Source organism: Stegostoma tigrinum, unplaced genomic scaffold, assembly GCF_030684315.1.
Source record: "Stegostoma tigrinum isolate sSteTig4 unplaced genomic scaffold, sSteTig4.hap1 scaffold_64, whole genome shotgun sequence".
NCBI classification, from domain to species: domain Eukaryota; kingdom Metazoa; phylum Chordata; class Chondrichthyes; order Orectolobiformes; family Stegostomatidae; genus Stegostoma; species Stegostoma tigrinum.
Window position 1 is genome coordinate 1824218 of NW_026728579.1, and position 25667 is coordinate 1849884.

Genomic DNA, 25667 nt, shown 5'->3' on the forward strand with positions numbered 1-25667 from the left:
CCAACTTTCATCTTTCAGGCCTGGCAAGTTAGAATGATAAACCCTAAGTCTACCCTGCATAGTTAACTCAAGAACTCACTTAATGAGGTTGTTAAGAGATATAGAGATAACAAAGTGTGCAGCTGGATGAACACAGCAGGCCAAGCAGCATCTTAGGAGCACAAAAGCTTACATGTTGAGCCCAGACCCTTCATCAGAAAAGGGGGAGGGGGAGAGGCCTCTGAAATAAATAGGGAGAGAGGGGGAGGCGGATCAAAGATGGATAGAGGAGAAGATAGTTGGAGAGGAGACAGACAAGTTAAAGAGGTGGGCTAGAGCTAGTAGAGGTGAGTGTAGGTTGGGGGGGGAGGGAGGGAGGGAGGGAGGGGGGGAGGGAGGGGATAGGTCAGTCCGGGGAAGACAGACAGGTCAAGAGGTGAGGTTAGTAGGTAGGAAATGGGGGTGTGGCTTGAGGTGGGAGGAAGGGGTAGGTGAGAGGAAGAACAGGTGAGGGAGGCGGGGACGAGTTGGGCTTGTTTTGGGATGCAGTAGGGGGAGGGGAGATTTTGAAGCTTGTGAAATCCGCATTGATACCTTTGGGCTGCAGGGTTCCTAAGCAGAATATGAGTTGCTGTTCCTGCAACCTTCGGGTGGCATTGTTGTGGCACTGCAGGAGGCCCAGGATGGACATGTCGTCTAAGGAATAGGAGGGGAAGTTGAAATTGTTCACGACTTGGAGGCGCAGTTGTTTGTTGTGAACCGAGCATAGGGACTGCTTTGCAGAACACCTAAGTCTCTCCTTGGTTTCCCCGATGTTGAGGAGTCCACAATGGGTCCAGCGGATGCAGTATACCACATTGGTAGATGTGCAGTTGAACATCTGCTTGATGTGGAAAGTCTTCTTGGGTCCTGGATGGGGGTGAGGGAGGAGGTGTGGGGGCACGTGTTGCACTTCCTGTGGTTGCAGGGAAAATGCCGGGTGTGGTGGGGTTGGAAGGGAGTGTGGAGCGGACAAGGGAATCATGGAGAGAGTGGTCTCTCCAGAAAGTAGACAATGGTCGGAGGAAAAATGTCTTTGGTGGTGAGGTCAGATTGCAGATGGTGGAAATGTCAGAGGATGATACATTGTAGGCAGAGGTTGGGAGGGTGGTATGTGAGGATGAGGGGGTTCTCTTTTGGTGGTTATTGCGGGGACGGGGTGTGAGAGTTGAGTTGCAGGAAATGAGAGAGACACGGTCGAGGGCGTTCTTGACCACTGCGGGGGGTTGCGGGGGTGTGGGATGGGTTGGGGGGAGTTGCGGTCCTTGAAAAATGAGGACATCCGAGGTGTACGGGAATGGAATGCCTCGTCCTGGGAGCAGATGTGGCGAAGGCAAAGGAATTGGGAATAGGGGATGTAATTTTTGCAGGAAGGTGGGTGGGAGGAGGTGTATCCTAGGTCGCTGTGGGAGTCGGTGGGCTTGAAATGGATATCAGTTTCGAGGTGGTTGCCCGAGATGGAGATAGAGGGGTCCAGGAAGGTGAGGGAGGTGTTGGAGATAGTCCAGGTGGACTTGAGGTTGGTGCCCGAGATGGAGACATATATAGCTCCATTCATATTCACAAATCTCTGTTTCAAATCTAATCTTCTGAAGCACGTATGTAATTTTTCATTGTCAAATAATGTTGGAATGTTGATTGCACAGCAAAAGTGTTTCAAGAGACTGATTGGCCTCATACTGTTTAGCCAATTGTATTTGGCAAGTTGACGTTCAGCACTTCTGTAACAAGTCCAATCCCAGTAAGTGGAGCAAATGGCATGGTCAACATTTCAATATAAATACAAGAGAGAAAAATTAAGACAATGGCCTGAGTATTTCGCCCGATTACAGCAGAGGCATTAACACATACTAGGTTACATTAATTTATCTCTGAATCTACCAAGAAATGAATTCTTTGACAATGTCATGACAACATTGAGACATTTGGCAAGCTCAGGGGCAAGGGGGCTGGTTCAGAACTGTACACAGAAACGTAATGAAATGCCGAAACACTGTACGGCGAGAATGGTACTAACAAGGAAATGGTACTATTTCATTTGTATCAATCCGTAGTTGGAATACACATGGTTTGAACCGGCACCAATGCAAAATTGAATAGCCATTGCATGACATAGCATGTGTTCAGAATGAGGAAGAGATGAAGCTTAGTTAGGATTCATTTCACTAAAATGAATCTCAACTAACTAATCTAATCAAACAAGGCAGTTTTACATACAGAACGCTGGTTTACCATCAAAATCTGCACTGATTGACTTCCAGATAGTAAACTGAAAGCTGTTGATCTCAAACTTTGATTATAAACAGAACTGAAAGATGAAGTGACAATATTGGATTCAGGATTGCAAACTGACATTGGTGATTAAGCAACTGATAGAGACCATCCATGTAGTTAATCTTGAATTGGCAGCATTACAAGTGACCAGGACAATACCTGCTCTGTAAAAATAAGAAACAGAAGACAACTGAGATGCAAAAATGCGACATTCAATTAGAATTACAAAATACCTTAAGCAAACAATTTTATTTCATTCACATATATTATCTGCAATAATATCCATTTAATATTGGTTCTTCCAAACTGTTGCAGCACTTTGACATTAAAAGAATATTCCATCACAAGTATTGCTTGCAATAAAAATCCCAGCACGTTCTGAAATCCTTGGAATAAAAGTATTTCAATCCGATGGTGCTCCTGCATTATTCATCAGTTCCCCACTCAATGGTTATGTTCTGATATGCAGGAAACTTCTATTGTTCGATATGGGGATGGGGATTAACTTGGCATTGTTCTAATGGAGGCAGCACTGACAGATTATAATTTTCTTCCTGTGGGCTCTGTAGTCCAGATTTTTCTCTCCTCCATTATATTGCATTAAAGATCAACAACATTCACCATTTCCTCAGTCTGAGAACCGACCATGTTAAAAAGTGACCAATTAAAGTGTTGCATTGCCTTCAATTTCACAAGGACTGAACTAATCTGCTGCTTACGACACTGATTGCAAAATTAAACCATGAATTGAGAACAAAAACAGCGGGATTTTGTACTTTGAGAGATAATAGGAACTGCAGATGCTGGAGAATCCAAGATAATAAAATGTGAGGCTGGATGAACACAGCAGGCCAAGCAGCATCTCAGGAGCACAAAAGCTGACGTTTCGGGCCTAGACCCTTCATCAGAGAGGGGGATGGGGGTGAGGGTTCTGGAATAAATAGGGAGAGAGGGGGAGGCGGACCGAAGATGGGGAGAAAAGAAGATAGGTGGAAAGAGTATAGGTGGGGAGGTGGGGACGGGATAGGTCAGTCCAGGGAAGATGGACAGGTCAAGGAGGTGGGATGAGGTTAGTAGGTAGATGGGGGTGCGGTTTGGGGTGGGTGGAAGGGATGGATGAGAGGAAGAACAGGTTAGGGAGGCAGAGACAGGTTGGACTGGTTTTGGGATGCAGTGGGTGGAGCGGAAGAGCTGGGCTGGTTGTGTGGTGCAGTGGGGGGAGGGGAAGAACTGGGCTGGTTTAGCGATGCGGTGGGGGAAGGGGAGATTTTGAAGCTTGTGAAGTCCACTTTGATACCATTAGGCTGCAGGGTTCCCAGGCGGAATATGAGTTGCTGTTCCTGCAACCTTCGGGTGGCATCATTGTGGCACTGCAGGAGGCCCATGATGGACATGTCATCTAACGAATGGGAGGGGGAGTGGAAATGGTTTGCAACTGGGAGGTGCAGTTGTTCGTTGCGAACTGAGCGGACGTGTTCTGCAAAGCGGTCTCCAAGCCTCCGCTTGGTTTCCCCAATGTAGAGGAAGCCACACCGGGTACAGTGGATGCAGTATACCACATTGGCAGATGTGCAGGCGAACCTCTGTTTCATGTGGAATGTCATCATGGGGCCTGGGATAGGGGTGAGGGAGGAGGTGTGGGGGCAAGTGTAGCATTTCGTGCGGTTGCAGGGGAAGGTGCTGGGTGTGGTGGGGTTGGAGGGGAGTGTGGAGCGAACAAGGGAGTCACGGAGAGAGTGGTCTCTCCGGAAAGCAGACAGGGGTGGGGATGGAAAAATGTCTTGGGTGGTGGGGTCGGATTGTAGATGGCACAAGTGTCGGAGGATGATGCGTTGTATCCGGAGGTTGGTGGGGTGGTGTGTGAGAACGAGGGGGATCCTCTTTGGGCGGTTGTGGCGGAGGCAGGGTGTGAGGGATGTGTTGCGGGAAATATGGGAGACGCGGTCAAGGGCGTTCTCGATCACTGTGGGGGGAAAGCTGCGGTCCTTGAAGAACTTGGACATCTAGGATGTGCAGGAGTGGAATGCCTCATCGTGGGAGCAGATGCGGTGGAGGCGGAGGAATTGGGAATAGGGGATGGAATTTTTGCAGGAGGGTGGGTGGGAGGAGGTGTATTCTAGGTAGCTGTGGGAGTCGGTGGGCTTGAAATGGACATCAGTTACAAGCTGGTTGCCTGAGATGGAGACTGAGAGATCCAGGAAGGTGAGGGATGTGCTGGAGATGGCCCAGGTGAACTGAAGGTTGGGGTGGAAGGTGTTGGTGAAGTGGATAAACTGTTCGAGCTCCTCTGGGGAGCAAGAGGCGGCGCCGATACAGTCATCAATGTACCGGAGGAAGAGGTGGGATTTGGGGCCTGTGTAGGTGCGGAAGAGGGACTGGTCCACGTAACCTACAAAGAGGCAGGCATAGCTGGGGCCCATGCGGGTGCCCATGGCCACCCCCTTAGTCTGTAGGAAGTGGGAGGAGTCAAAAGAGAAGTTGTTGAGGGTGAGGACGAGTTCGGCTAGGCCGATGAGGGTGTCGGTGGAGGGGGACTGGTCGGGCCTGCGGGACAGGAAGAAGCGGAGGGCCTGGAGGCCATCTGCATGCGGAATGCAGGTGTGTAGGGACTGGACGTGCATGGTGAATATGAGGTGTTGGGGGCCAGGGAATTGGAAGTCCTGGAGGAGGTGGAGGGCGTGGGTGGTGTCACGGACGTAGGTAGGGAGTTCCTGGACCAAAGGGGAGAAAATGGAGTCCAGATAGGTGGAAATGAGTTCGGTGGGGCAGGAGCAGGCTGAGACGATGGGTCGACCAGGGCAGGCAGGTTTGTGGATTTTGGGAAGGAGATAGAAACGGGCCGTGCAGGGTTGGGGAACAATGAGGTTGGAGGCTATGGGTGGGAGGTCCCCTGAGGTGATGAGGTCATGAGGTCATGAATGGTGTTGGAGATGATGGTTTGGTGCTCGGGTGTGGGGTCATGATCGAGGGGCGGTAGGAGGTGGTGTCGGAGAGTTGGCGTCTGGCCTCGGCGATGTAGAGGTCAGTGCGCCATACTACCGTTGCGCCACCCTTGTCTGCAGGTTTGATCGTGGGGTTGGGGTTGGAGCGGAGGGCTGCCCGTTCTGCAGGGGAGAGGTTGGAGTGGGTGAGAGGGGTGGAGAGGTTGAGGCGGTTAATGTCTCGACGGCAGTTAGAGATGAAGAGGTCGAGGGAGGGTAGGAGGCCTGGGGGTGGTGTCCAGGAGGAGGACTTGTGTTGGAAGCGGGTGAAGGGGTCAGTGGAGGGAGGGTTAGGTTCCCGGTTGAACAAGTAGGCATGGAGGCGAAGACGGCGGAAAAACTGCTCTATGTCCAATCGTGACTGGTATTCGTTGATGTGTGGTTGTAGGGGAACAAAGGTGAGGCCCTTATTAAGGACTGACCATTCGTCCTCAGTCAGTGTGAGGTCTGGGGGGATGGTGAAGATGCGGCAGGGTTCAGTGTGGCTGTCTCCTCTGGGGTTGCTGGCTGTGGAGGTTGTGGGCAGAGCGATGAGGTCGTCGACCGTGGGCGGGGTTCCATCGGCGTCGGCCGTGGGCGGGGTTACGTTGGCGTCGGCCGTGGGCGGGGTTCCTTCATCAAATCCAACCTGTTTTGATGAGATACTTTTGACTGTATAATCATCCCTCCATACGAAAGCCTCTTCCTCTCCATCCATTGAATTCAATACTCTCTGACTTTGCAATGAACTGCACATTAATTGCCCTGGGCAATCTAAAAACATTTCCGAGTTGAAAACTTATGGCCAACTCCCAATGTGAATAGATTCCTAAATGTACAGTTATTAGCTGAGAAAATGGAAGCAGGTTCACTTACATGCCAATGTACAGGCCTAAACATGCACTTTAGTTTTGAAAAACTGAATGGTGGCTGGGAAAACGTCAGTTTGTATAGGTAGAAAATGGGGAGGTGGGTGGGGTCAGGAGCAATCAACAGGGTGGAGCCCAAAGAGAAAGACAGTTGAACAGATTTAGGAGTTGCTAATGATCAGGCTGGGAGGGTGAATAGTTGTTAATGGGGACTGTTAGTCATGAACAATAGCGGGTGTGTCGGGGGAGGCTACGTGGTAACAAGGCCTGGTGTGTGGGGTGGGGGAGGCTGGGACATGGGAGAGTTTCGGCCCAAAAATTATTCAACTCAATATTGAGTCCGGAGGGCTGGAGGGTCCCCAAGCACAAAATGAGGTGTTGTTCCTCCAGCTTGCACTGGGCTTCACTAGAACACTGCAGCAAGTCGGAGACAGAGATGTTGGTCAGGGAGAAAGGTGGTGCATTGAAGTGGTAGACATATTTTTCAAAAATCTGATCTCAGATTTAGTCAAACCCTTCCCTCCACCAGTTTGTCACTGTTAGAAAATTTGGCCAGTTCATTAAACCCCTGAGTCCATGTTGTTGGTGGTAACTACAAATAGGCAAGATCCTAACATGATCCTCGGACGCCACAGCAAGTACTCTTACCAGTCTCAATCTTGATACCACTTCTCAACTGAAAACTCACCGCTTCAGCCAGTTTCAATCCATTCCTGTGTTTTGTTTTAATTCTACCACAATGAGCTTCAATAGCTCTGTTACATGGAACTTTGCTGAAGTTTCTTTTTTAAAGTCTAGATATATGTCAAATCAGGTAATGATCTAAATGAATTGCGAAGCAGACTCATAGATCCAAATGACCTTCTCCTATTTCTGCATCTTGGAATTCCCACAGTCTACCTGGAACATGATTTCCTCTAAAAGTTCAAAGTGGTTCGTCAGCCAGACTGCCCCTTCCAAACCTACATGTTGGCCAATGTTAATTAGATTAGCTGTTCGACCCTCACTCCTCACAATCATTTCCAGTATTTTACTCCGACCTTGGTTAAGTGTAATGAACTTTAAGTTTTAGAATCCTTACAATGTGGAGACAGGCCCTTCGGTCCAAAATGTTCAGTTGGATCCTTGGAACATCCCACCCAGACCCATCCCCCTATAACACACCTAATCTACACATCCCTGGACACGATGGGCAATTTAGCATGGCCAGTCCACCTAACCCGCACATCTTTGGACAGTTGGAGTAAACCGAGCACCCGGAGAAAACTCACACAGACACAGGGAGAACTTGCAAACTCCACACAGACCGTCACCCAAGTCTGGAATCAAACCCGGGTCCCTGGTGCCAAGAGGCAGCGGTGCTAACCACTGCACCACCATGCCGCCCTTAAAGACATGTCCTTTGAGTCAGAAACAAACCAGCAACCAGAGGATCTTTTTGGATCTTTATTTGAAAGTTAACCTGTTTCCAATTTGTATTACCAAGATATTCCCAGAATATAATTTCCTCGTAACAATTACCAGCACATCACAAATAAAATCCCTTGGCTCCCTCAACACCTGAAATACACGCTATTAAAGCCACTTGCAAAACTGAAGACTGCATTCTCAACAAAGCGACTGATAGATTGCCACAGCACATACCAGTAGAAATCAGGAACCATAGACAAGAGTGATCTTTATCGTTACTATCCCAAGGTCCCACAGACAAACTACTCTTATGTTGAGTTGATACAATGTAGCCCCTGATTATTAATTCAACCTGGAACTATTTTGTTACAAATCGACGAGACACTTTCATCACAATGGGAGCAGATTAAATGCTGTCTCATTTCAATGTATTTCAATGCTGTCTCATTTTTGAATGTTTTTTTATTACGTCATTATCGTGTGTTACTGCTTTAGTGCATCAGCAGCCAGGTAACCAACAAATTCTCTGATGTATCACTGGCAATTATGGACTTCGGGCCAGGTTCATTAATGCTTTGATTTTTCTCTCTCCTTCTACTTTCAGGAATCCCAGTGTTTCTGGTGGAGGAAGCTAGGGTCAAGTTCAGCTAGAGAGGATTACATGCAGGCAAGGAAGGAGCTCAAAAATGGTCTGAGGAGAGCCAGGAGGGGGCACGAGAAAGGCTTGGCAGAAGGAATCCGGGAAAACACAAAGGCATTTTACACTTACGTGAGGAATAAGAGAATGGTCAAAGAAAGAGTAGGGCCGATCAGGGATAGCATAGGGAACTTGTGTGTGGAGCCTGAGGAGGTAGGGGAAGCCCTAAATGAGTTTTTTGCTTCTGTCTTTACGAAAGAAACGACCTGTGTAGTGAATGAAACCTTTGAAGAGCAGGTGTGCATGCTGGAATGGATAGAGATAGAGGAAGCTGATGTACTGAAAATTTTGTCAAACATTAAGATTGACAAGTCGCCAGGCCCGGATCAGATTTGTCCTCGGCTGCTTTGGGAAGCGAGAAATGCAATTGCTTCGCCACTTGCGAAGATCTTTGCATCCTCGCTCTCCACTGGAGTCGTACCTGAGGACTGGAGAGAGGCAAATGTAATTCCTCTCTTCAAGAAAGGAAATAGGGAAATCCCCGGCAATTATAGACCGGTAAGTCTCACGTCTGTCGTCTGCAAGGTGTTAGAAAGGATTCTGAGGGACAAGATTTATGACCATCTGGAAGAGCATGGCTTGATCAAATACAGTCAACACGGCTTTGTGAGGGGTAGGTCATGCCTTACAAACCTTATCGAGTTTTTTGAGGATGTGACTAGTAAGGTTGATGAGGGTCAAGCTGTGGATGTGGTGTATATGGACTTCAGTAAGGCATTTGATAAGGTTCCCCATGGAAGGCTCATTCAGAAGGTCAGGAGGAATGGGATACAGGGGAACTTAGCTGCTTGGATACAGAATTGGCTGGCCAACAGAAGACAGCGAGTGGTAGTAGAAGGAAAATATTCTGCCTGGAAGTCAGTGGTGAGTGGGGTTCCACAGGGCTCTGTCCTTGGGCCTCTACTGTTTGTAATTTTTATTAATGACTTGGACGAGGGAATTGAAGGATGGGTCAGCAAGTTTGCAGACGACACAAAGGTCGGAGGTGTCGTTGACAGTGTAGAGGGCTGTTGTAGGCTGCAGCGGGACATTGACAGGATGCAGAGATGGGCTGAGAGGTGGCAGATGGAGTTCAACCTGGATAAATGCGAGGTGATGCATTTTGGAAGGTCGAATTTGAAAGCTGAGTACAGGATTAAGGATAGGATTCTTGGCAGCGTGGAGGAACAGAGGGATCTTGGTGTGCAGATACATAGATCCCTTAAAATGGCCACCCAAGTGGACAGGGTTGTTAAGAAAGCATATGGTGTTTTGGCTTTCATTAACAGGGGGATTGAGTTTAAGAGTCGTGAGATCTTGTTGCAGCTCTATAAAACTTTGGTTAGACCGCACTTGGAATACTGCGTCCAGTTCTGGGCGCCCTATTATAGGAAAGATGTGGATGCTTTGGAGAGGGTTCAGAGGAGGTTTACCAGGATGCTGCCTGGACTGGAGGGCTTATCTTATGAAGAGAGGTTGACTGAGCTCGGTCTCTTTTCATTGGAGAAAAGGAGGAGGAGAGGGGACCTAATTGAGGTATACAAGATAATGAGAGGCATAGATAGAGTTGATAGCCAGAGACTATTTCCCAGGGCAGAAATGGCTAGCACGAGGGGTCATAGTTTTAAGCTGGTTGGTGGAAAGTATAGAGGGGATGTCAGAGGCAGGTTCTTTACGCAGAGAGTTGTGAGAGCATGGAATGCGTTGCCGGCAGCAGTTGTGGAAGCAAGGTCATTGGGGTCATTTAAGAGACTGCTGGACATGCATATGGTCACAGAAATTTGAGGGTGCATCCATGAGGATCAATGGTCGGCACAACATTGTGGGCTGAAGGGCCTGTTCTGTGCTGTACTGTTCTATGTTCTATGTTCTATGTTCTATGTTCTTGGCCTTCCAACTGACCTACCAGTGTTCAAGGATATTCTTTTCCATACAGCAAGATATTATTTTCAGAATTATATCCCCAAAACATAATCTAGCAATTTAACACAAGAAATTCAACTGGCATACGCCAGCTAGAGTTATCACATTCGTAACCCTTATGACAATTGTTTGTAGATTCTCTACATCCTCTCAGCATTGTCTGGCCAATACTTTCCTCCATGTACTGTGTTAACAGCAAAGTCACAAAGTGAAATTATATTCTATTTGTGTCAAATTTCAGAAGTACAATGGATTCACTGGTAAAGAAATACTAACTCAAATACAGCAGCTATAGGTAATCAGTTTAACCTTCCAACCAAAGCAGAACAACAACCAAATGACAGACTGCCAAACTATACAACCAAAACAACAGCAAATTCAAAATAAGAAAAGCCATGATTAAACTGCTCTCATGAGAATGCACTTGATAACTGCACTCGGATACAGGGAAAAATGCCAAGCCTGGAGGAAAAGTGCAGCACACCCCTAAGGTAAACTCAGGTTGTTGAAGGCATGCTTCACAAGAAATAAATTAAAGAAATTTTGGCTTTACTGCTGGCAAACACAGCAAATGGCTGGTGAAAACAAATGAGACGTTTCTGAAGGAAGGCTCAACTTCAAAAACATGTGCTCCAAAGAATCAACATGACAAAACAAAATAAGAAAATCAGATGACACCAAAAACAGAAGTTGCTGGACAAGCTCAGCAGGTCTGGCAGCATCTGTGAACAAAAATCAGAGTTCACATTTTGGGTCGGGTGATCCCTCCTCAGAACACAACCGTCTTGTTTGTCCGTTTCTATGCATAATGCAAAATGTAAAACAGTTGTCTAATTGCAAAGATTTTCATCATGTTTTAGTATTTCAGCCAGAACATACTGCTTATTAGATGATTAAATTGGTCTTTCATGACAAGCCTGCTCATAAAGTTGTGTCTAAACTGCAGTGGGTAATCACTTGAGCAATGCTGGATGTGTCAAAATGTCAAAATGCTGCTTGGCCTTCGGTGTCCATCCAGCTCCACACTTGGTTGTCTCTGATTCTGCAGCATCTGCAGTTCCCATCATCACTGATACAATTTTGTGACTTACCCATTTACAAACCAAATATTTCAGAAGATATTCTAGACAATAGAAGAAATCTGTTGAATTACTTTATGTTGAATCTTTCAGGGTAATGCTAAGAGTATGTTTTTGCATGTTTCAGTTTTCAAATCAGATGCACAGCAACAGGACGCCTCCAAGTATTTCTAAACAAGACAGATTTGATTTTTTGTGGTGGCACAGAAGCAGAACAGTTGTTGCCAGTCTCCAAAAGTCTATTACTTTAGCATATCAGAGTCTCTGGGGTAATCTCACAGCATACTCACGACAAGATCACTCTCAAAGCCACACACAAATCAAATCTAATTCTAGACGGATTCTTCTCTTTACTTCTGTTTATTTTAAAGCAAACATTTGTACGGAAAAGAATTTTACAATCAGACTGTTTGAATCAACTGCTTTAGAAAAAGGCCGACAAACAAACACACAGCACGCAGTTCTGGGCAAATTATTGAGGGTCTGTCTACCAGTCCTAACCATTTCTTCATGAGGACCATAAATCTTTTTGAATCCTTATATTTCCTTGTTGACCTTGTCAGCATTTCATGATAAAGTACATATAAATGCTTAAAACAAGTCAAAATCCTGGAATTCCCTCCCTAATGTCATTGCGAGAGTAGCTATATCACATGGCATGCAGCGGGTTAAGAAAGCAACTCACCACCACTTTCTCAAGGGCAACTCAAGACAGGCAGTGATGTCCATATCGCAAAAGTGAATAAAAATTGTATGTTGAAATAAAGATACACAAAAGTAAGTCTCACCTCAGGTGAGGAAACTACTGGAAGCAATTCTGTGGGACAGAATTAATCCACACTTGGAAAGGCAGGGCAGTCATGGTTTTATTGAGGGGAGGCCATGTCTGAATAACTTGATTGCATTTTTTGAAGAAGTAACCAGGTGTGTACAAGAGGGGATTACATTTGAAATAATCTACTTGGGCTTTAGCAAGGCTTTTGTCAATGTCCCAAATGGAAGACTAATAGTGAATAGCCCAAGGGGTCTGAGGAAATTTGGCTACTCGGATCCGGAATTGGTCGAATGGCAAAGAACAGAGGATGATGATTGCTTGGTGTTTTGGTGATTGGAATTCTGTGTTCAGTGCAGGGATCAATGTTGGACTTTTTGCTGTTTGTGTTATTTATAAACAATTTAGATATCTATACAGCAAGACAGATCAGTTAGTTTGCAGATGGTGCAAAAATTGGTGGTGTAGTCATTCATGAGGAGGTTAGCTTTAGATAACAGGGGAATATAGATAGGCTAATCAGCAGCAAATGGAATTCAATCTGGATACACGTGAGAGAATGCACTTCAGCAGGACAAATAAGGCATAGGAATATATGATGAAAGGTGGAAGCACTGAGGATCCCAGGGATTTTAATATACATGTACACCAGTCCCTTAAGGTATCAGGTCGGGTAGATAAAGTAATGAAGAAGGCATAAGGGACACTTATCTTTACTAACTAAGGCATTGAGTTTAAGAGTAGGGTGGTTATGCTGGAACTCTGCAAAACATTGTTTAGGACACAGCTAGCGTAATGGGCACAGGTCTGGAATCCACAGTGAAGGGTTGGGGGGATGTCACTGCACTGGAGAAGGTGCAGGGGAGATTTATCAGGATGCTGTCCAAGGTGAAGAGTTTTTGAAATGAAGAAAGATTGAACAGTCTAAAGTTGTTTTCCATAGAACAGAACAGATGAAGGGAGAATATGATTGAAATGTATAAAATTATGAGAGACATAAACAGAAAGAAACTTTTCGCTTTGGTGCAGGGATCAATGACTGGTCACGTAGATTTAAGGTAAGGGGCAAGAGATTCATAAGGGATGAGAGGAAAAATGTTTTTACCAAGAGGGTGCAGGGATCACTGCCAGTAAGGGTGGCTGAGGCAGAAACCCTCGTAAGATTTACGAAATAAAGGTGGATACTTGCTACGCCAAGGCATACAAGGAAAATGGTACAAATGCCGTAAAATGGGATTAGAATAGTTCGGTGGCTGTTTTTCACAGGCACAGTGCCAAAGGTTCCTTTCCTGAGCTAGAGGCCTCTATGAGACAATAACCAATTCATGAGCATAATAGGTAGTTCATAACATCAATAACTTTGGTTAAAGATATTGGCTGAGAAATTCAAATTCGATTGCCTAACATGACCATTTCTGGGAAATAGCTCAGAATGACTCCCGAAGTGAGCAGTGAATAAAGAAAAGGATTTAATCTAATTACCATTAGATACTGTTTCAACAAATCTCCTGTGCTGTGTTAAAAACCTGCCTGCCCTGCCCAAAATCCACAAGCCTGCCTGCCTGGGTCGACCCATTGTCTCAGCCTGTTGTTGCCCCACCAAACTCATCTACACCTATCTGGACTCCATTTTCTCCCCCTTGGTCCAGGAACTCCCCACCTACGTCTATGACACCACCCACGCCCTCCACCTCCTCCAGGACTTCCAATCCCCTGGCCCCCAACACCTCATTTTCACCATGGACGTCCAGTCCCTACACACCTGTATTCCGCATGCAGATGGCCTCAAAGCCCTCCGCTTCTTCCTGTCCCGCAGGCCCGACCAGTCCCCCTCCACCGACAGCCTCATCCGCCTAGCCAAACTTGTCCTCACCCTCAACAACTTCTCTTTCGATTCCTCCCACTTCCTACAGACAAAGGAGATGGCCATGGGTACCTGCCTGGGCCCAAGCTATGGCTGCCTCTTTGTAGGTGACATGGAACAGTCCCTCGTCCGCACCTACACAGACCCCAAACCCCACCTCTTCCTCTGTTACATTGATGACTGTATCGGCACCGCCACTTGCTCCTCAGGGCAGCTCGAACAGTTCATCCACTTCACCAACACCTTCCACCCCAACCTCAAGTTCACCTGGGCCATCTCCAACACATCCCTCACCTTCCTGGACCTCTCAGTCTCCATCTCAGGTAACCAGCTAGAAACTGATGTCCATTTCAAGCCCACCGACTCCCACAGCTACCTAGAATACACCTCCTCCCACCCACCCTCCTGCAAAAATTCCATCCCCTATTCCCAATTCCTCCGCCTCCGCCGCATCTGCTCCCAGGATGAGGCATTCCACTCCCGCATACCCCAGATGTGCACGTTCCCCAAGGACCGCAACGTTCCCCCCGCAGTGGTCGAGAACGCCCTTGACCGCGTCGCCTGCATTTTCCGCAACACATCCCTCACACCACGCCCCCACCACAACCGCCACAAGAGGATCCCCCTCGTTCTCACACACCACCCCACCAACCTCCGGATACAACGCATCATCCTCCGACACTTCCGCCATCTACAATCCAACCCCACCACCCAAGCCATTTTTCCATCCCCACCCTTGTCTGCCTTCTGGAGAGAGCTCTCTCTCCGTGACTCCCTTGTTCGCTCCACACTCCCCTCCAACCCCACCACACCCGGCACCTTCCTCTGCAACCGCAGGAAGAGCTACACTTGCCCCCATATCTCCCCCCTCACCTGCATCCCAGGCCCCAAGATGACCTTCCATATTAAGCAGAGGTTCACCTGCACATCTGCCGATGTGGTATACTGTATCCATTGTACCCAGTGTGGCTTCCTCTACATTGGGGAACCAACCGGAAGCTTCGGGACCGCTTTGCAGAACACCTCTGCTCGGTTCGCAATAAACAACTGCACCTCCCAGTTGCAAACCATTTCCACTCCCCCTCCCATTCTTTAGATGACATGTCCATCATGGGCCTCCTGCAGTGCCACAATGATGCCACCTGAAGGTTGCAAGAACAGCAACTCATATTCTGCTTGGGAACCCTGCAGCCCAATGGTATCAATGTGGACTTCACAAGCTTCAAAATCTCCCCTTCTCCCAATGCATCCCAAAACCAGCCCAGTTCTTCCCCTCTCCACAGTGCATCCCAAAACCAGCCCAACTTGTCTCCGCTTCCCTAACCCGTTCTTCCTCTCACCTATCCCTTCCTCCCAGGTCAAGCAGCACCTCCATTTCCTACCTACTACCTCATCCCGCCTTCTCGACCTCTCCATCTTCCCTGGACTGACCTACCCCCTCCCTACCTCCCCACCTATACTCTCCTCTCCACCTATCATCTTTTCTCTCCATCTTCGATCCGCCTCCCCTTCTCTCCCTATTTATTTCAGAACCCTCTCCCCATCCCCCTCTCTGATGAAGGGTCTAGGCCCGAAACGTCAGCTTTTGTGCTCCTGAGATGCTGCTTGGCCTGCTGTGCTCATCCAGCTTCACACTTTGTTATCTTGAATTATCCATGTAATGGATTATAAAGTAATTTGAATGAAAGAGAGAGCATAACCCAGGAATATGGGTATAAATTACATAGTTGAGATTATGTTACGAATACTGAGATTCATAAAGCTTTCCCTGGACAAAGAATTCACTAAGCATGTTGGTCACAAATCTGTAAATAGTTTTTTAAGCCACTCAACTCAGAATCACACTGTGTGCTGAACTAAATCTTTACACATTTTTGACACATGCAATACAATTCATCAAAAGGTATTGCTTTCAGCAGAAACACACACGGCTGTAAAAATTGCACAGCTCTTAATAAAAGTCAGTCAACTCACTGTATCTCCTTGAACATAATGAAAACTTGACTGAAATTAACTGCATATAGCTAATTATAAGCCGAACTCTGGCAGCTCCCGTTCATATGACAGCACCACACAATTAATAAAACAGCTCCACAAAGTGTTCACAATCAAAAGACTGAGATAAGTACTGAATGACCTGGGTAACTGGAGGTCGAGTCTAGAATTTTAACTCATTGTACGAGTCAAGGTTGCGCTTGGTTATATAAATTAATGTTATGATTGGAATAGCGTAGTTTCTCTAACTGTGTGTGACTGAAATTAATCAGAGCTAACATTTCGGGTCCAGTGACTGTTCCTCAGAACTGGACCCGAAACTGGACAATAACCGGCTCGTTGTTGCTCATTTTGGGTTCCATCAGGGCCAACGTAGCTTCTAACTTTAATACAATCTCGGTCCAAACAGAGACAAAAGAATAGTTTTCCAAAGGTGACAGAAAAGTAACTCACCTTGACATCAAAAAGCCTTCCGAAAACTGAAGTCAATTGGGAATCAGGTGGGAAATGGCCGACTAGTTGGAGATATAGACAGCAAAAGGCAGGATTGGTTGTGGTTGCCGGAGATCCATCAGCTCAGTACTAGGTCATCGCTGCAAAGTTCCTCAGTCTGGCCAGCTTCAGCTGCTTTATCAATGAACGTAACTCCTACACAAAGTCAGAAGTGGGTATAGGCACTGATTACTGCAGTCCATGTCCATATGCAGCAAGGCCTGGGCAAAGTTTAGGCTAGGGCTGACAAGTGGTACGAATTATGCATTACAAAAAAGTGTCAGGCAATGACAATCTCCAGTAAGGGAGAATCTAAATCTCTTTACTTGACAAAAACAGAAGTTGCTGGAAAAGATCAACAGGCCTGACAGCATCTGTGAAGTGAAATTGGAATTAACATCTAAGGTCCGGTGACCCTTCCTGAGATATATATTTGAAAGTGCTGAATTTAGAGGCCTACAGAGACACAGCTGGGTAGCTCTTTCAGGAGCCAGTACAGACAGAGTGGGCCAAATGGCCACCTTCTATACTGTAAAATTCTATGATTCTTCAGTTCAGAAATATTAGAATTTGATTGTGATGCAGGATAATGGAGTCGAAGTTGATCACCAAAAAAAAAATCGCTGAGCTCACATTTTTCCGCACTTCAGTTAAAGAATAATTTACCAAAAAATCTCACTCAAATTTTACTAGTTACTTGCGCAATTTTCCTGAAAGGCTGTTACCTTGCTGGAGATGTACCCAACAGTTCCTCCATACTCATCTGTTTTTCAGCTATACTCTACAACAGTGGGTGGCAGTCGCTACATTAATTCAACACAGCACATAACTCTCAACCAAAATGTCTTTGCTGAGGACTTTCTGGCCCAAAATCTTTTCAGCATACACAAATCAAACTTGTGTTAGAATGCCTACAGTGTGGAATCAGGCCTTTTTCTGATCCAAGCCCAGACATAGGTTCAATTGATCAACTGTCAAATTGAGGATCAATGTGGTGATCGGTGACACGACACCATTGTCAAAAAGCAGAGGAACTGTGAGAAAGTCACCTCATTTACCCCGTTTTTGGCTGAGAGTCTTGTTCTGCAGGGTTTGTTCTTTTTACTGATATCTCCCACCCACGATACTGCAGAATAACTGTTCGTCTTGACTATCCTGCCACCTTATTGGTGACAAGTGTATGCATGTCTGCACCTGAATGTAGAATGGTTTAAGTTTACATGTTCATCATTAATAATCCACTTTGTCACTTGTTAAAGAATACATTTAAAATAATAAATGTACTTTTTCCCCCATTAATTGATGAAGCCTGGAGAAAATTTCTTTTATCCTCAATAACGGTAACAGTCAGACATTCACAATCCTTGAGATTACACTCGTCATATTTACAATTATTTATGGAATAGTGGGGTTCAATCTCTAGTAGGCTCTTCCAATATAGATTGTGACAAATCAAAAAAAAATTTACGTCCCAAGAAAATGCTGCTCAAAACAGGTTCATAATGATAAAATCAAATATATATCAAGTGTTTTCACTGAATGTACTTAAGAACAAAATTTACCTTCATTCTCTCAGGGAATCGAGGGACTCAGGGAGCAAGCAGGAAAGCAAATTTGAAGCCCAAGATGAGCCACGATTGTAGTGAATGAGGAAGCAGGCACAGTGGGCTGCACAGTCTTCTCCTGCCCTTGGTTCTTATATTCCTTTACAGTATTATTAGATTGGATCCAAAGCCAAATTGAAACTAAGCACAGCCCTGGATCCTAGCTGAACCTGTTAAAACGAGTGGAAGGGATGCACTGTCTTTAAGTTTTTCACAAAGCCTTTCTTTATTGTTCACAGGAGTGCATCAAAATATTCTGGACAGCTTTCAGTGAAAGAGCATTCCAACTAATATCAAATAGGCAATCAGTATCAAACACCAACAAATCTTAAAAGAAAGGCAGTAAACCTTTAGCAGAATATTGCTGGCCTACTTTATAAAGTACATTGTTGCATACAACATGGATACAAAGTTCCAAAGTTCTTGTCTTGACTAAATCAAGCTTTGTACAGCTTCATTTACTGTTCAGGTTTCATACAAAGTTCCGCTAAATCCTTTCACCATGTATATTTCGTAATCAAACAACAAACTAAAAGGAATTTGTGATTAGTTGCAAATAATTAGTAGCGTGTTATGAAAGTAAAGAGTCAAAATTCATAGTTTCAATGTGCAAGAGTCCACAACACAAATAACCCACAACTCTACAATCTGTGAAATATCAATTGGAATGCAAGCTGATTAAAAAAGCTCAAAGGCAACAGAAATGAGAATTAATGCTATTGGTGAAACTCCAAAGGTTAACATATCACACTGCATGCACCTTTGTATACATGGGAAGGTAATAAATGAGATTTGATTTGACATATTACCGTCACATGTAGACAGACACAGTGAAAAGTATTGTTTTAAATGCTAACCAAACTAGGTTGATACGGCATCAGGAAAGCCAGTGCCAGACATGAGACTGCTGAGTGAGAGAGTTTATTTCAGGGGATAATGTTTGGTGTAGGAACCAGAGGAATGTACCTGCATGAGTAACGGGCATGGTCAATGTGAGGTCAGGTCGAATGACATATAAAGATCAAGTAGATGCAACAGCCCTGAACGAGAATGTCACCAAGACCATACGAATGCTGCAAACTCGCAAACAGTGCAGGGGCACAACGTGCCCAGCTCCTCGACAGCCTTTCCAATAGTTTGGGAACATGTGTGTTCGACTTCTCGGTCAAGATTCTCGGAATCTGAGATGGTCACTGCCTCGACGCCTTTTCCGCTTGCAGAATAAAACTGATTTCTTGCGAAATACTCTCGGTGCAAGAGGCAGGCTACTGCACATTACACTCTGCCCGTATCCGAGACAGGATTAGAGGAACCTGACCCGACGCTAGAACATCCAGAAACCACAAAAGAAAAAGAACCAGCCTGTGTCCTTGAACTCAGAAGGGGAGGAATATATTGAATGTAATGAGGTCAGCCAGATGGACAGCACAGAGTGAGTTTCCTGAATGGGGCTTAATCTGGTCCAGTCAGGAAGCCCTGGCTGATTGATAAGAACTGGAGTGTCGGACATCCTGCTCACTCTGAAAGAGTCGGTTGAGTGTCAAGGACTCTCAGTTTGTAAATAAAAGGTGACTTGGTGACAGGATACCAGCTCTGCGGAATTATTTCAGGTCCCTCTTAAAAACAAAATTTTTGATCCCTTCCACTGCGACAAATTAAAAATTCTGAGTGAAAACCCAAGAGGACAGCGGATGCTGTAAATCAGAAATAAAAGCAGAAGTTGCTGGAAAAGCTCAGCAGGCCTGGCAGCATCTGTGAAGGAAAATCAGAGTTACCATTTCAGTGACCTTTCCTCAGTTCTGAACAAGTACATTCATCATATGAATGCTGCAAACTCGCAAACAGTGCGGAAGCATGACATGCCCAGCTTCTCGACAGACTTCCGATAATTTTGAGCATCTTGCTAAATCTCCTCTACACCCTCTCTAAAGCTTCCACATCTCTCCTATAATGAGGCGACAAAAGCTGAACATAAAAATACAAGTGTGGAGGAACCAGAGTTTCAGAGAGCTGCAGCATAACCTAATGGCTCTTAAAATCAATTCTCCTGTCAATGAAAGCCAACACACCATATGCCTTCTTAAAAACCCTCTCAACTTGGGTAGCAACTTGGTGGGAGCTTTGGATATGGACCCCAAGATCCCTCTGTTTCTCCATACTTCCATTAACCCTGTAATCTACATTGAATTTGAACTTACAAAATAAATCAGTTCACACTTTCCTGGTTTGAATTCCATCTGCCAGTTCTTTGCCCAGCTCTGCATCCTGTTGCAACCTGCAACAGCCCTCCACACTATCCACAACTCCAACAACCTTTGTGTCATTGGCAAACTTACTAACCCACCCTCCCACTTGCTCTTCCAAATCGTTTATAAAGATCACAATCAGCAGGCGTCCCAGAACAGATCCCTGCGGAACACCACGAGTCACCGAGCTCCAAGCTGAATACTTTCCATCTACTACCAACCTGTCTTCTATTGGGCAGCCAGCTATGTATCCAGACAGGCAAATTTCCCTGAATCTCATGCCTCCTTACTTTCTGATTGAGCCTACCATGTTGAAGCTTATCAAATGTCTTGCTAAAATCCATAGACACCACATCCATGGTCTACCTTCATCGATGTATTTTGTCACATCCTCAAAGAATTCAATAAGGCTTGTGAGGCCTGACCTACCCCTCTGAAAGCCATGCTATTTCGAATCAAACTGTGCTTTTCCAAATAATCATAAATACTATACTATTCATATTGGGATATACCCACATCACATGGACTGCAGTGACTTATTCTCACCTTCTCAAAGGCAATTAGAATTGGACAATGGACACACTCCATGAATGATTTAAGGAAAAAAAAAACTCCGTGTCTGTCATTTTTGTTCCACTGACACAGTCAACCTCTTCTTTCCACCCTCTACCCAGTTAGAAATTTTAGGTTGAAGCTCCAAACCAGGACTTGAGCACAAAATGATGGCAATGTTGAGGGAATGCTGCAATGCTGACGTACCTACTCTTGGCATTCTTTCCGAAGCCTGAATTCAATGGAAGTCTGCAATAAAAAAGTTAGCCAGAACGTGTCCATTAAACCATTCTCAATTGCCATTTGGTTCACTAATGCCCGACACAGAAGGAAACCTGGCCTAGGATACACGTGATTCCAGTCTTCGCATTCATAAAATCACAGAATCATATGGTACAGAACAAACCCTTCAGTCTAGGCCATGCATCATAGTTTACGCTTAACTGCCTTCTAAGCAATTTGGCATGAGCAATAAACAGTCACCTAGCCAGCAACACAAGGCCCATTTAGAAAAAGTACTGATAATATTGGCTTCCAAGAGTTACTGACGTCGACACCATCAAGAAGCTGAAATAACATAAATATAGTGATGCAAAAATTGACTCAGCGGCACCTAACTAAGCTCCTTGATAATGAGCAGAGACTCAGAATCTCTAAGCTGGTAAACTCAATGTCATTACTAATCAAAGCAAAGGGTGCAGAGGTACATGCTGTTAATCTTAGTTGTGTGTCACTGGTCAAGTTCAAAAAGGGGGCCACAATGATGATTAAGAGCGTCTAAGTTGGCGGTTGGTTGGCTGACTGTCATAAGCCAAGCTCATTATGTGCTGAGGATACAGAATGACTTGTATGAAAATAAATTAATTTTAAAAATTATATTTCCTCATTAGAAGTACAGGATAGTGTTAATAGCCCTGAAGGGAACATTATAAAGAGTCACTTTAGGCTTTATGTTTGTTTTGCTTCTGTCCTACAGGGGTTATGCGTGTAGAACATAGAACATAGAACAGTACAGCACAGAACAGGCCCTTCAGCCCACAATGTTGTGCCGACCATTGATCCTCATGTATGCACCCTCAAATTTCTGTGACCATATACATGTCCAGCAGTCTCTTAAATGACCCCAATGACCTTGCTTCCACAACTGCTGCTGGCAACGCATTCCATGCTCTCACAACTCTCTGCGTAAAGAACCTGCCTCTGACATCCCCTCTATACTTTCCACCAACCAGCTTAAAACTATGACCCCTCGTGCTAGCCATTTCTGCCCTGGGAAATAGTCTCTGGCTATCAACTCTATCTATGCCTCTCATTATCTTGTATACCTCAATTAGGTCCCCTCTCCTCCTCCTTTTCTCCAATGAAAAGAGACTCAGCTCAGTCAACCTCTCTTCATAACATAAGCCCTCCAGTCCAGGCAGCATCCTGGTAAACCTCCTCTGAATCCTCTCCAAAGCATCCACATCTTTCCTATAATAGGGCGCCCAGAACTGGATGCACTATTCCAAGTGCGGTCTAACCAAAGTTTTATAGAGCTGCAACAAGATCTCACGACTCTTAAACTCAATCCCCCTGTTAATGAAAGCCAAAACACCATATGCTTTCTTAACAACCCTGTCCACTTGGGTGGCCATTTTAAGGGATCTATGTATCTGCACACCAAGATCCCTCTGTTCCTCCACGCTGCCAAGAATCCTATCCTTAATCCTGTACTCACCTTTCAAATTCGACCTTCCAAAATGCATCACCTCGCATTTATCCAGGTTGAACTCTATCTGCCACCTCTCAGCCCATCTCTGCATCCTGTCAATGTCCCGCTGCAGCCTACAACAGCCCTCTACACTGTCAACGACACCTCCGACCTTTGTGTCGTCTGCAAGTGTAATTTTCATCAAAAATGATTAGCTGCTCTAGGCCGGCCCAGATTAAAATTCTAGCAGTTTGGTAGTGGCTTGACCACTCGACCATAAATATAGCATAAAGACCCATTCATTCCTTGGCAGTTTTATTAACTCCAATACCGTTTGTTATTAGAAAGGCTGTCAAAACATATCAGAAAGAATCCTTCAAAGGAATCAGCTGAGAATACAATACTGCAAAGATAATTTTCTCTTCAAGTTGTCAAATCATTTTATTTTTAAGGGTGGACAACTATCGTGGACAAACAAGAGACACAAAATTCTACAGGTGGGGGTGGAGTAGTGATATCATCGGACTATTAATCCAGACCCACAAGCTAATGTCCTTGGGACTTGGCTTCAAATCTCACTATGACAGACGATATAACATATTTACTCTCTCCTAATGTCCCCTTAACTCCTCAATACCTTGTACCTAAACATTGGAAATTAATTCCCTTTATACAATTACAGGAATAAAAATAATTTACATTTTCGATAGTCAAATATCAAACTTCTAGTTAGATATATGTCACAACCAACTCATACCTGACCTGATCAGAATTATAAAACTTTCAATGAATGTTTAAAACAAAACCAGTGTTATGACAGTGGATCAGAGCTTCAAAATACAAACAGGCCTCTTTTCACTTCGCATTTCAAAATTACTCACTTTTGAAAGAAAAACAGGACTGCTACAGAAAGTATAAACTGTAAATGTGAACTCACTGAAAAGATCCTACAAGAAGCCCACGTAATGCTGTAAAGAATCACAGAAATTTCAAACAGGGACAGACCTCCTAAAAAGACAGACCGAGGGGCTGACTGCACCCCTGTCAGCAAACAGCCACCTCTTTCAGGCATATCTGTGTTAGCCTCCAGAAATGTATGAAAAAGAGGTTAAAAAGTGAATGCAACAATGAGCCTGTCACTATTAGCAGAAAATGTCCTGGTATATGGCCCAGAGTGCTGAGGGACACAGCTTTGAGAATAGCGATTTTTAACAGCCCTATCCTACCAGAAAAAACATAGAATCACCCCTTCTTCCTCCACATGCTGTCAGTGAGTTCAAAAGTAATCACAAAGGAATTTTGATTACAAAATCAACATCAAAACTGTCAGCTCAACTATCAAGGTCAACGCTACTGGCCCAATCCAATCACAGCTGCTACATCTTTGCACTTGCTCCTCACAAATAATTCAGAGGCTCATCTGCATTTTGCTTTTACTTTTATCCAGTTGCACTCATCGCTTACTTTTATAAGTTTAGTAGTTTAATTATGTATTTTTTTATTTTGAAGAAACTGAAAAATGTTTGGGAGGAAACAAATGCTAGGAAAGTCAAGGAAAACTGTCTCAACTCCCCTAGTCAATTTTCATCATGGGATATCACATCCCTGGAATTATTGTAAATTGCTTCTGCTCTGCATCCAACATATTCACAACATTCCCATAGTATTGGAGGTTTTCATCTGCCATGGTGGCATAAACCTATTTAGAAGTAACCTTGCCAGAATCTTCCTGGAAAAGGTAAATCTGACGAGCAGCAATTCTAACATGTGAAGCTGTAAAGGCAACAATACACATTTTCAGCTCAGACAGCAGAAGGGAAGTTCTCCATGGAAAGAGAAAAAAATAGCAAAGAAATAAACTGTAATAATGGCTGAGAGACAGTGGGCAAGTGGCAAATACAGTGAACTAAAAATCCAGAGACCCAGGCTGATGCTCTGGAGAATGTAGGTTCATGTTCAAACACTGTAGCTGGTCAAATTTACAATTCATTAAAAAAATACCCAGAACTAAAAGTTATTTCCAGTAACGCTATCATGAAACTATCAACAATTGTTGGTAAAAATCCATCTGATCCACTCATGTCTTTTTGGGGAGAATTTGATCATCCTTACCCCATCTGATCTACATGTGGCTGCAGAGCCACAGCAATGTAGGTAGCTCTGAACCACCCTCCCAGCCATCCACTCAGTTCAACAGCAATTAGTGAAGGACAACAAATGATACCTTCACCGGTGATAGCCACATCCCTTGCAAGAATGGAACATGTTATAATGAAATGGAAGGACTTGATCAATGTAGTGTGAAATTATCAACAGATGAATGGATAGAATTGGACACAGAATGCAGTTCATCAATATGATGAGATGGTGCAAAACAGAGGATATTGCTTTCAGGATTCCTGTCATTAAGGCAAACTCGAAGACTCAGCAAGCAGTTAGGGCACTCATTAATGTATGAGCAGAAACTAAATAGCCATGAAAACCAACATAAAAGTACAAACAGCAGGCTCTTAAAATTTTTTGGAGATGTGCAAGGCAATATTAAATTATGCCCTGAAGTGGTTAAGTTCAGTTAATCCTATTATAAATAGCACTGAAACTCACTGTCAATTACACATTAGTCCAGAATTTTCGAGGCAATAGATAAAGTGAAGCAGAATACCAGTTTCCATGAGGAACAAACATAATTTGGAAGTTAAAGGGATGAAAGGAATTACTTTTCTGAACAACGTTCTGAATAAAGACAGGCAGAGGGCAGATTGAGAATATGAAACATTGAGGAGATGGTAAGTAAAGAAACAGGTTTGGAAGCAACAGTGTGGTAGAATTGTAGAAGTTCTCTGGCCTCATGCAACATCAGGAATGAATACATTTGATCTTTATAGAACAGAATGTCGGAGAAGGGGGGGCTCTCTTCCAAAATGGTCAAGCTTACAAAATGTAGGAAAAAGGCTGCCTTCCTCTTGGTGCTTCTCACTGGATGAACACTCGAGGAAAGTTGTGCTCATGGGTTGCGGACATGTTGGTGGTTGCTTCGTTCATATCAGGCAGATTCTCCCACAGCGGGTGAAGGTGTGGTCACAGTCTTCACTGGGGGCAACTGAATCTATTCCTCTTCTTTGTTCTTTCATGCAAGTTCTGTGTTTGGATTCCTGATTGTGGCTACAAACTCATCTATCTGTCCCTCGAACGATCAAGTCTCCGATCACTCACGTCCTGTTTACCTTACCCTTTTCCGCCGTG

General features: G+C 44.7%; 1 protein-coding gene across 3 annotated transcripts in view; it reads right to left on the bottom strand.

Moving 5' to 3' along the window:
* The window catches only part of LOC132209066 (utrophin-like), a 45673-nt gene that overhangs the window by 1281 nt on the left and 18725 nt on the right, over positions 1 to 25667 (bottom strand). The window contains exon 1 of one of the 3 annotated variants that reach the window (XM_059644275.1): positions 574 to 674. The exons of 1 other annotated variant lie outside the window; for it this stretch is intronic. In XM_059644275.1, coding sequence (XP_059500258.1) covers positions 574 to 670 — 97 coding nt within the window. In that variant the 5' untranslated portion in view covers positions 671 to 674. Of the gene's footprint in view, positions 1 to 573; positions 675 to 16247; positions 16489 to 25667 lie in introns of those variants that run through there. One more of the 3 variants, XR_009445169.1, reaches the window with a different exon arrangement.